Genomic DNA, 13053 nt, shown 5'->3' with positions numbered 1-13053 from the left:
AATTTAGTTTGTATGTATTGTTGAGGATTCTGATTTAATTGCATAGTTCAGTATGTAACTTAATTTGTGTAAAAAATATCACTTTCAAAATAACACACACAAAAAAGTCTTTTTTATTTCTTTGTAAAAAAGTCACTGATTTTCTTTTGCCTCTTGGAAGCTAAACTTTTTTTCGAATGCTTCTTCTCAGAGCTGCATTAGCAATAAAATTTTGTGGAATGGCGTATCATTCTGCTTAGCCCATTCTGTACAGATATCAAATCTGTAACTGCCTCTTCGTGTTTTACTTTTTTTTCTTCGAGTTCTTTATCATTGTCATCACCTTCTAATTCATCATCTTCTAATTCTGTAGTGTCATATTTATAATTTCAGCATTTGATTGATTTAGAATTCACTTTCAGTTCTACCTGTAATCCATTCCGTAACATCTGTTTGTGAAATTTCAACATCTGGGTTTATATTTTTAACCAAATTATGCATGTTTTGAATTTCTCTTTTTGTGTATCACCATAGTTATACTGTATTGTAATAATAATAAAATAAATAAATAGTTAAAATAATAATTATTAAATTAAAAAAATTAGTACACAAAATAATAATACGTAATAAATAAAACTTTTTTTTCTTTCAAACCACAGTTTGGATTACTGGAGGGTTCGGACTAAAGAAGTTCAGATTAGCAAGATACCACTGTATACACAAAGAAATTTTTTTAAAAAACGAATACAGCACATTTTAGAAAAAAATCAACTACTTTCAAAATTATGCATTTTTACTATCTTTCTATTAAGATAATTTTTAATGCAAAGATGGTAAAAATTTGTTAATGTGTTCTGAAATGATTTCAGAATACGTTAACAAATTTTTACCATCTTTGCATTAAAAATGATCTTAATAGAAAAATAGTAAAAATGCATAATTTTGAAAGTAGTTGATTTTTTTCTAAAATGTGCTCAATTGTTTTTTTTTTAAAAAATTCTTTGTATATTTATTTGTAGCAGACTTGTTCTATTTAATGCCTTTGCAGTGTAGCAAAATCAATTTTTTTTTCTATTCTGATCCAAAATCCATTGATGATATTTCATTTTTTAGAAACAATTACAGATCGAATAGAGATGATTGCATTGCTAGTATAATCATAAATTTATTTTAAAATTGCTGCTTCTGTTGGACATTACAAACATGACCAACAGAAGTAAGCAATTCACCATTTTCATATTCCATTTTAATTTTTTCTATTGAAATCAGTTCAGGGGTACTAAAAAAATAAAGTATGTAGATATGCTCAGCATTGTCTGTTGCAAATTGTAAAATATCCATGAACTTCACACATCATAAAACATTCCCAACATGGGAGTTCAGGGCAGTGTTTGTTAAATGAACATTTGTTTGTTCATACAATATTCATAAATACAAATTGTTCATTTCTTGAAAGTTTGTAGTTAGTTCACCTATACATTTTCTACTGTTCTGGTAACTTCACTGCATGCAAAGTGATTAAAGATAGTAAAACCAGGATTTTGGCGATTTTAATTACATTCTGCAAAAATCTTGTATTGTGTTTCATTTTTTGCTAAATAACATAAAAAAAATAAAATAACATAATACTGCAAACTTACCTGCAAAGTTGTATTGTGCATATATTTCCTAACTTGTCATTTAGTTTAGAATTGTTGGAGGTTTGTTAATTGCAAGTTAATTATGTAAGTAAATTAAGTAGTTACATTAACAAGATTAAAATCATTTTCAAGAGATATGTCTCAAGTCTGAGAATCAACATACTTAAGATTTTTAATAAACGAGGACCAGCTTGTATGATAATGCCTTAATTTGTGTTACATTGAGTTATAACATTTTGGAAGCTTCTTTGAATTTCCTGACAAAATTGTCGGCAAAGTACTTGATCTTTATTTGTTGTATAGTTGAAAATCAAGACCAGATGTGTCTTATGATATGCAAATTGACCTATTTGTCTGACATAGCACATTCTGCAAGAGCAACAGATTTTTTTAATTTTTTAGATTTTTTAAGGTGCAGATTGGGGAGGGGGGGGGAAGTTTCAGTGTATTTAAAAATTTTAATCTTGCAGAAGAATGAAAGCTATTCTCTGGTCTTAATATCTGTTTTATTCATCATGTGTTGAATATAAAGAAGGGATACCACTTCTTAATCTAAGTTCTAATTATTAGAGGTTTCCATAGGGAGGATATTGTAGGATGTTTTTTATAGTTTGTATTTGTCTGTTTTGTGGTAGGATTAGAACTGAAATGATTAAATTCTTGGTTTCTCTTCTCTGTGTTACTTGAAATATATGCCCCTTTCTCGTAGAATTTTTATGAGCCCTTATTTTTGCTGGATGTGGTGGAATAACAGAAATAATGTGATATACATTGGCTTTCTGTACGTGGAATAAATGACTGTTTTCCTCAAAGATCTCCTGAGGAGGATATTTAAAATGGAAAGGATCTGTTATTTTCCAGTTTTGACTTGCAATGGTAGCATATAGATTGCTTACATAACTCAAATTCTTTGTTGTTCAGTCACTATCCAGATAATAAAGATATTTATCAATATAGTGAGGCAATATGGTGACAAGGTGACTAAATAGACAACAAAAGCAGATAAAATAGTTGAGTTACCGAATGACTGGCATGGTTGGATGAGTGGTTAGCATACCCGTTTTTCCAATCAACAGGCTATGGGTTCGAATCCCACTGTGGGCATAAATGTTTGTGATGATCTTTTAGGTGGGAGATGAATTTCATTGCCCAGTGTTGAGACCACTGCCCCACTTATTGGAGGTCTGAAAAAAGTTCCACGTTTCTGGACTGTAAAAAATAACTTTAAAAAATTGATAAAAATAGAAAAAAAAAAATCCTTATCCCACCCAGGATACAAAATGTGCAATAGGTTTGCAAATATCTCATGGGGTGGGAGCAACATACATATATAAAAATTATCCAAATGAGGTTACTGATGTGACACTTGACAGGGACTGATGCGGGAACAGAGGTGGATGAATTAGCAGTTCTTAGGATATTGCAGAATCTCAATGTAAATACAGCTGTGGGATTTGATGGGATATCAACTTGTGTTTTACAAGAGTGTACAAGACATAAAAATATATGCGAGGATGTAGACTATTTACATAAAATAATTTTAGTTGTTCAATGGATCCTCTCCAGATAAATATCTTTATCCATAGGATCGACTTAAAGAGCCCAGTGAGAGAGAATGCCTCTGACTAGGCTATTTAATTTGTCTCAGCTCTGGCAGAGTCCTGAGGGAGTGGAAAGAAGGCAAAATAATTGCTTTGTATAAGGAAGGTTCTGAGACTGCAATAGCAGATTATAGACCAATATCTCAGGAGTGGGGAATAAAAGTACTGAAAAAGGTGGTGAATGAGTGACTTCAGGAATGGTAGATAAGAATATAGTACTCTGAGAGAAATATGACTTTGTGAAGGATTGGTCATGCCTTAGTAATTCACTAACTTTTTATAATAGTGACTACTGAGTTGGATAAAGGCTACACAATTTTGCAAAGGCATTTGATCGAATACCACATGGAACTCTGTTACACAAATTAGAACAAATGGGGATGGATATGGCACTGGTTATATGAATATGAGGGTGGACAGATACCAAAAAATGGTATATGGAGAAATAGAATCCAGGAGAAAGTATATGATTAGTGGCGAACTGCAAGATTTGGTGCTAGGATCACTACTCTTTAATTTGTACATATACAGGAAATAATCTGAAAAATATTTAGTTATTTGCTGACGATGCAAAATTGGTTAGAGTAATAGTTAATCAAGGTGATGGAGAGCTTGCAAGGTGATTTAAATAGTCGGTCAGTATGGTCAAAAGATAATGGGTATCAGTTTAATGTGGAGAAATGTAAATTTAGGCAATTTAGAATGTATATGCTGTGTACCACATTGATGGAACTGTATTCCAGCAAATGATGCAGCTAGGAATTTGTGGGATGGTAGTAAATAGTTAGTTTAGAGAGCATATTTCTAAGGTTGCCAAGGTAGCTTATAAAATTATTTAGCTATTGAAAGAACACACTAACCAGAAGAGATAGGAAGTTGTCATGCCTCTTTATAAGGCCTTGATGCATCCACACCTGGATTGCTGTCCTCAATTCTGGTCACATGGATTTTTTGGAGATGAGGAAGTAGTGGAGATGATCCAGAGGTCGGTGACCAAGCTGGTGAGTGGTCTGTAGAATGCTCCCTCTGAGGATAGATTGAGGGTTTTTGGGTTGCAGAAGTTGGTTGATAGATGAAAAAGAGGGAATATGATAGAAAGTTTTTAGTTACTTAAAGGATTTTATAAGATTGATGCAAGGGAAATGTTTCAGCACTTGGTTAGAGGGGCAAAACAAGAGGTCATTCCTAAAGTTGAGTAAGAATGGTTAGTAAGGATGTGAGAGCTTGATTTTTTGCTCACAGAGCAATGAATGAATGGAATGGGTTGCAAGAGCCAGTTTTAAGTGCTTTTCTGTTTAATGGGTTCAAAAAGGTATGATAGATATGGGTCTTATGTGATAAGTCTTCAGACTATGGAGGTGCCTACAATATCAGTATTTTTGGTTTCAGTTGGTAGTTAACTAGAGCATGCATGTTAATCAGCCTCCATAAAGAAGTTGGCTAGTATTGGAGAATGTAACAAGCTCCTTGCCAAGCCTTCTGCTTGTAGCATTCATTCGTTCTCAGACTAAAAAAAAAAGTACCGTGTATGTATCAATATTCCAACCTGAAACAATAATTGTTTCAGGTTGGAATAGTTTTTTACAAAAAACAAATGATTTCTGGGAACATTGGTTGAATAGATTTCTAGTGTCCAGGTTTTCAAATGCCATTAATAATAAATATTGTTTTCTTAATGATGAAGAAATTGGTTTTTTGCTTCAAATATTTGGGCAGATTAGAGGTAGATGAGTCTCTAGCATCCATAATTGAATACAGAGGTGTCTGTATTTTTGGAGCCACATAAACTAGGAACTTGCATGTGTTTGGAAGTTAGGCATTTAGTGATTCCCCCCCCCCCCCCAAGCTTGTTGCAAGGCCTTTGATCTAGTGATTGGTTCCATTGGGAGTGTACTATGTTTAATCTAGTAAGTTCATTTGTGATAAATGTGCATCAGCAATGCATCTGTAATATAGCAATTTCTTTATCTGCTTTTATTACACTGATGTTCCTGGTACATCAGAGTTTCTGAATGACAACTTCAGTTCGGATGTGTGTCTAGCCAGTAATTTTGCATTAAGTGTAAAATTAGCAACAATTTCACTTAATTTCATTAAGTGAAATTGTTGCTGTCTGAATATGGATTAATTCCACTGAATCTCTTGATAGTTTTTCTAGATGTCTATATTAAACTAATGAATTATTTTTTTTTACAGTTACTAATCTCCATGTGTTATCTGTGGTCTTTATGCTAGACAGTTATCTTAAATATACTAACCAGGATATTTAAGATAATTAAATATCCTGGTTTAAGGATATTTAATTTATGATTTAATTTAAGGATATTTAATTATATAAATAATTATGATTTAAGATATTTATGCTATTCGGTGATATGGTATATGTGTCAATATTTAAAACTATGTGTGTGTGTATTTCTCTCTAATGTAGAAAGTTTTTTACCTTGAAATTTTATATACTTGGTTTTAATCCTTTTTTTCCCAAGTAAGCAAACAAAGTTTGCACCTGAAGTATTTTCAGGTCTGAGGCAACTTGTGGTAAAGGTGGCATAAGCTCTGATCACTTGCCTAAGTATCCCATAATACAAAGCATATATCCATATGGACATGTATTATGGGTAGGATCACTACCCAGACCGGTTTCAACCTTTATTTAGGTCTCATCAGTGGGAGCCAGAACCAGAGGTGGTGATACCAAGGTTGAAGTAATGCAGAACTTATATTTACCTATACGAGTTGCAACAAGGTTCTTTGACCTTATTAAATAAAAATGTCAGAATGAGAGAAAGATGTAGAAAGTTTTTTACCTTGGGTGTACTATACGTTAAAGATACCAAGAAATTTTATATACTTGGTTTTAATCCTTTTTTTTTTTTTCCAAAGTACGCAAACAAGCCAAGTTTGTGCCTGAAGTATTTTCAAGTCTGAGGCAACTCGAGCTTATGCCACCTTTACCATGAGTTGCTTCAGACCTGAAAATACTTCATGCGCAAACTTGGTTTGCTTGCTTACTTGGGAAAAAAGGATTAAAACCAAGTTTATAAAATTTCTTGGTATCTTTAATATATATATATACATATATATATATATATATAATGAGATAAAAGAGGCTGGCAGCTGTATACAAACACACACATATGCCAGCCTGGTTGACTGAGTGGTTAGCTTGATCTCTAACCAGCAGGGTCTTGGGTTCGAATCCTGCTGTGGGCATGATGTTTGTGATCGTCTTTAGGTGGGTGATGAAATTCATTGCCTAATATGAGATTATGTAAACAAAAAATAAAAAATAAAAAAAATAATCCTTAGCCCACTCACAGTACTAATGTATTATAGGTTTACAGATAAACCTATCATGGGTGGGAGCATATAAATATGTGTGCGTGTGTGTGTGTATGTATATATATATATCAATTTTTTTTTTTTCAGGGTATTTGTGATGGTGCAGGCTCAGTAATATTGGCTAGCGAGGATGCTGTGAAAAAATATAGCCTAACACCATTAGCAAGAATTGTTGGATATAGTTATGTTGGTGAGCTTTATTCTCAATGAAGGATTTATTTATTTTTTTGTTTGTTATCCAGCTTACTTTTAATTTAACTAGAAATAACTTGAATGAGCATGAAGAACATTCTACTTTTTTTTGGCTCTAATAGTTCTGTATTACAGGTATAACTTTTGCTTATGGGGAACAAGAGGTTCTTAATGTTATATCTATTTATTTGTAATATATCAATGAATGACACTATAGTTATATCATATAAAAAATGCAGTAAATCACAAGATGGTTTGATACTAATGATGTAGGCTAACTAGACTATTCAGTTCCTCCAAAAAAACTATTTATTAGGCTAGCAAAGGGCTAAAAGAGATTTCCTAATCTCTTATCTCCCTAACCTAGTTGTATTTTTCATTATCTGAAACTGTTTCCACATTAAAACATTTCTATAGAGAGAATTTCTGGCTAACCAATCTTTCATGTGATATCAGTAAGTGTTAGTTTTGAGATGGTAATGTCAGAAATTCCAGGATGATTAAAATTTCCTATTTAAAGAAATGAGAATGAGGAGCTCGTTTGTTATTGAAATTAAACTGTATATGATTTAATTAATTTTTTGAAACTTGTATGCAGTTTCCTTATGTTTGCATATATCTTTAACATATTGCAAATAACTGAGTACAGTATTATATAGTAGAGAAAACTGGGTTTTAATGGTCTCAAAATAACTATAGTAAATAAAATAAACTACTAGTTGTGTCACTTGTGGCTTCTTCTTCTTCTGGGTAAATACAGAAAAAAAAAATAGACTTAAAATCAGTGACTGTAAACTGAGCATTGCTTATAAGGAACCATTACAATATAAATAATGGAAACATGAGAAATGGTACAAGTCAGCTGTTGTCCAGCATTGTTTGTAGGTGATTTGCTGAAAAATTGAAATCTGATGTCTGAAAGGATCTAAAGATGTGAGAGCTTGATTTTTTTTGCTCAGAGAGCAATGAATGAATGGAATATATCAGAGATTTCCAAATGTCACACAGGATCATTTCTTAGTGTTTTGATTAAGCATACCATGATAGATTTTTTTTTTTAAATTTTATTTTCTGAGAGATGAAATTGCTTTCTCAGTAGGGCATAGAGCTCTTGTTCCAATCAATGTCATTGTGTGTGTGTGTGTGTGTGTGTGTGTGTGTGTGTTTGGAAAAAATAAAAAGCTAAGCTAGAGTTGTTTTCTCTGATGTGAGGCAGAAAGATATTCTGTCTTATCTCAGAACTACTTGAGATATTTCCTATATATAAAGACCACACAAGCAGGGAATTCTGTAAACCTCAGGATGTTTGTAGGATGTTTGTTATGGCCTTTAAGGGAAGTGGAGCAGACTCTGCTAATGTTAACAAACTTTAAAAACATTCAGTCTGGTGGGGATAGATTGATATTTTTATCATCTGGAAACAGTCACTGATTTAAACAGTTTTACCTCAATCAACTTATTCTACCAGAAAATTAAATTTACTTCAGAAATAGTGAAGATTGAAAATCTCTAATCATTAAAAATGATTTCACACAATGTATACCACAAGCAAACCCACACCTATCATTACCTCCATTTGTCTTCACTGCCATGTTTCGCAAAAATTAGACATCATTCATATGCTCAACAAAAGAGCCTCTTCCATCTTAATGAGAAAATTCCCTATTCCAGCAGCTACTTCACAATCATCATCTGATGATGATTGTGAAGGACTGTTCCACTTCTGAAAGGTTGGAAACTTGTAGTACATTTTAGTGTTGTAGATTAGAATCCAGGAACCATTTTTTCTAGAGACCAAATATAGAATTTTTTCAAGCCACTTTAGGCCGAGCAGTAGTCCTACGCTGTGTAGTGAAATTCATCTAACATCAGAATGTTTGAAAATTTAAAGTATTATTTAGCAGTATTAATGAATTTAATTTTTTAGCACTGTGAGTATCTATAAATAAGTACATTAATGAATGATAAGAAAAAAAAAAAAGATGTAAGTCGCATGACATTTAATTTCACTTTGGCTTTCTTGGTATGATTATGCAGCCATTATTGTAGGCCAAAGACTTGTAAATTTAGTAAAAATTCATATTCTTACATTTTCATATTTTGTGATTATTTTATTTAAAGATTTTATTTCCTTTTAATACATCTGCACACCTGTTAGAAGGAAAATTACACCATATTACTGAAATACTCTGGATTAGAGCTTAGTTGTTGAAAGTTTTTGAAGGATATTAAGGCAACTGGTGTGAAGTCATTAGCCTTATATGCAAGTAGCCCAGTCGTGAAGTTATTTCATGTGCAAACTTTGTTTATACTTAGACGAAACCAAGAACATAATTTCTCAGCATCTTTAACTTAAGAACCAGATCTATTGATGCAGTCATAAGTGCCATATATGACAGAAATATAAGATGTCACAATATTGGAGTTCTGAAAATGATAGACTAATTTGGAGGACATTTGTAGAGAAAGGATTAGTAATGATACAAACATAATCAAGCCACACTGTCATATTATCTTGTATACCCTTGAAGGTACATATCAAGAAATTGATGTTTATAGCATTCTCTGAATATTCTTTTCAGAGAAATGACGTTTTTTTTAAGGAGAGGGGTTATTTTCACTTATTTTTTTTTATTTTTTTTATAGTTAGCATATCTAATTTTCTTTCTCATAAATGAAAATAAGGAGTTATAGAATTTTATAAATTGTTCATATACCCTTATTCCTGCAAAACATGCAAACCAGCCAGAGAACACGTAATTTTCCTCATAGCTTAAGTTGCTCCAGGGATTCCAATTAATTCCAGTTGATCTTAATCTCTAATTTACAGTATTAAACACTATATAAGGAAAGCTTCATTAGAGAAAATATATTGTGAGAATTCTGATAATTTCACTTAAAGTGAATATATTTTAAAGAAAAATGTGACTGTTTAATTTTTTATTTTTTTAGGATGTGATCCAACTATAATGGGTATTGGTCCTGTTAATGCAATAAGGAAATTGTGCAATAACACTGGCATTAAGCTGCAGGATGTTGACCTGGTTGATGTGAGTTTCTTTTAACACTAGTCAGAAAACATAATTGCAATATTATATCTGAATTTGGATCACCTTGAAATTCTTTTAGTGTAAGATGAATCGCATTTACTTTTGCATCTTTGATCAGTTTATTTATTTAGTGTATAGGCAGAAATAGAAGAAATTAGTGAGCAAAACTCTATACAGATTGACAGTTCAGTTAACCAACTGATGGCACTATCTGAGAGTAAATGCAAGTTCTCGAAGCCTTCAGCGAAGAAGTGTGTGGGGCAGTTATCAGTGATATGATGCAGTCTGCACAGCATCATACACACACAAAAGGGTGACTTTGAAATTCTCCATAGATGTAATAAGTGAACACAGCAGCCTGTTCCATCCTACATCTATTTAGCTAGTTTCAGAGATGTTGAGGTAGATTGAATCCTGGTGGTTTGATAGATAGTTGGATCTGTGATAAGGTATTTGTTTGTAGTTCATTTCGGAATCTTCTCCACCAGTCCTGGGGACCATTATCTGGTATTTACACAAGCCAGATAGGAGATCTGGAGTGTAAGATGGTGAGCTAGAGGGGAGAGAGATCTTGATGCATAGGAAGGTTCACATTATTTCTGATTTTATTTCTTTAATGGAGGCTTCTCTTCTGAAGCATGGAGGAGTGATATGGGAAAGAACAGGCAACCATGGGAGAGGAGTAGATCTTAATGTACCAGAGATGTATAGTGACTTTGGCTCCAAACTGGCAAACAATACTCTGCCACCAGGAAGACTAGAGCCAGAGCTGCTGTTTTAAAGGTCAGGTCATTACAATCTCAAGTTGTCCATGAGCTTATTTATGATATTCTTCCTGGATGATATCTTGAACTTAGTTTTTTTCCAAATGTTTTTGGTATGTTAGACTACAGTCAAGTGTGACACCAAGGTAGCAAGGGTTATTTTCATGGATTAAAGTCCTGTTGTAGAAGTTTATTTTTTTAGTTTTCCATGAACCTTGTGGTTATTTAGATGAAAAGCTCAAACAATAGTTTTACTGGGGTTAGAAGATAGCACTCAGTTATTTCCTAAGTGTTCAAAGTGGTTTTTGTAGTGAGTTCAGATCTTTTCTCAGTGTTTCCTCAAGGTCTTGGGTGACAATTGCTGTCATCAGCATAGATAAACTTTTGACTAGCTGTTGGAGGGATGTCACTTGTGTATAGGTTGAAGAGAGCTGGGGCAAGGATAGGCCTTGTAATAACCCATCTTGCAGCATAAATGTTCTGCTTTTTTTTGCAAATTCAGATGAACCTTTATTTTCCTATTGGAGAGCATTTGTTCTAGTAATTTTAGGTTTTTTTAGCAATTGATTGCTGTAGCTGCTTTATACAATAAATCTTTCTTCCATACAGGTAAACAGGTGTACTGCCTTAGCTTAAGGCAGTACCTGTTTTTAAACCTGTTTGGTATCTAGTTTCTATGGATTGTAAGAACTAAGATCTGGTTGCAACAGCTTCTGCTATGTCTAAATCCAGCCTGTGCAATGGGGAAGATGGCTTCTATTTATGGAGAAATTCCAGAGAGTATAATCCTTTCAAAGTGTTTGTATGGAGTGCAGGGAAGTAGTTGTTGACTTACTGGGTTTTGGCAATACTATTTGAATGGTTTATTTCTTACTAAGATACTCAGTGATAAGATTTCATTTAAAGTTTGCAGTTTTTTTACCAATAACACATGGCACTTTTTTTAAAGATTTGTGCTATAAAAGTTTTGTGTAAATTCTTACAAATTTTCATATTCCATTATATTAATGTTATGAAATAGTTTTAGTAAAAAATTAATTAAGCATTTGACTTAATTTTTTACTAAGTCAAATATCTGTATATCTTTGTGATATACACATATATATCTTTGTAAAGAGACAACAAATCAAATAATTGAAATGGCATGAACCTGATAGAGAATTAAAAATTACTCTAGATGTTGCATATGGTAATTTTTGCATTGTTGTATATTACATAAAACTAATGTAGTGTCGAAGTCACACTGATATGCATCAACATGTTATTTCACTATTGGTGACTGAAAGCTGTTTCTGTAGAAAAATATGTTACTGTGAGAAGCAAAAGCACTTAAAGATTTATTTCAGAGATTCAAAAATGGTCAAATTATTTTTTTAACTGAAATTAATTTCGGTGATTTGAACGTATTTCAAGATGTTAAGCTAAATCTATATTTGCAATCCAAAAAATTAAATCACATAACAAATTTTTTAACAGATATCTGTACTTTCATAGGTTATTTGGAATATTTTATCATGAATTAGTCAGTAATGATAGTGACATTTTAAGCTGTCATTAAGTTGCCCTTTTATAGTGTTATGACTTTCCAGGCATGGAATGGATTGAAAATATGGAGATGTTAGTTTTTAACATATCTGAAGGTGTCTGAACTTTTCATAGATCTAACAGGCTGCATTAGTAATACAAACACGGTTGGTTAGAGTTCTCACTTATATAGCTTTCAATCTCTTGTTTGATCATTATACCACATCAAAAATTAAGAGCTCATAAAACAAAATCAGGCCTTTTTGTTGTGTGGCTTTGTTTATAAGGTGATATATATACTTTGATTATTTGGTATGTGAAATACAGGACCAAGATAAGAGTTCCTCCTTATTATTGTTCTGCATTTTATTATAAAGTTAATTTTGACTTGTTGGATTCATGGTTTGTATTTTTGAGGAACTAAAAGATCGTATAACAGATTATTTACTTTTGTTTAATTAATGTATCTGATTTTCCTGGAAAAACAAGCATTTGTTACTATACATACTGAATCATGAAGGTTATTTTCTTGATCATAAATTAGTAAATAATAATATTTGGTTTACCGATCAAGTGTTGATCAATTTTATTAACTGAACCAACTAGTTTCGCCACACTTATCTGTTGGCATCTTCAGGGCACTCGCATATAGGTTTAAACAATCTCAGAATTATGCATAACTGCAAAACTGACAAGAATAAAAAACTGACTAGAATAATTACAAATAAAATAGTATCGAACGTGAGTGAAACACGTATCGCGTGTACAAGATCAGCTAGCTGTTGCTGAGGGACTTTCTGTAGTTTGTGTTAAAGTTCATTTCTTCTGTTTTTAAGGTTCTGATTAGGGTTTTCCATATCTCTGGGAGTATTAGGCCTTGATTTCTGTTAAGGTTGACAGTAGAACGGGTGACTGTGGCTGCTTCTTTGAAAATTCTTGAATGGTAATCTTCCACTATGTA

The 13053-nt window shown here is 32.5% G+C and overlaps 1 protein-coding gene across 1 annotated transcript in view; it reads left to right on the top strand.

Annotated features, from left to right (window-relative positions):
• yip2 (yippee interacting protein 2) overlaps window positions 1–13053 on the top strand; it is a 139580-nt gene that overhangs the window by 111149 nt on the left and 15378 nt on the right. Inside the window, exons 8-9 of the mRNA XM_090410759.1 lie at window positions 6650–6752; window positions 9707–9804. Of these exons, the coding sequence (XP_090266885.1) occupies window positions 6650–6752; window positions 9707–9804 (201 nt within the window). The remainder of the gene's footprint in view (window positions 1–6649; window positions 6753–9706; window positions 9805–13053) is intronic.

The sequence above is a fragment of the Typopeltis vanoorti genome, chromosome 20 (assembly GCF_054136105.1).
Source record: "Typopeltis vanoorti isolate ZY-2024b chromosome 20, IOZ_Tvanoo_1.0, whole genome shotgun sequence".
NCBI classification, from domain to species: Eukaryota; Metazoa; Arthropoda; class Arachnida; order Uropygi; family Thelyphonidae; genus Typopeltis; species Typopeltis vanoorti.
Note: the sequence above shows the minus strand (reverse complement) of the source record. Positions and strands in the feature narration are given on the sequence as shown.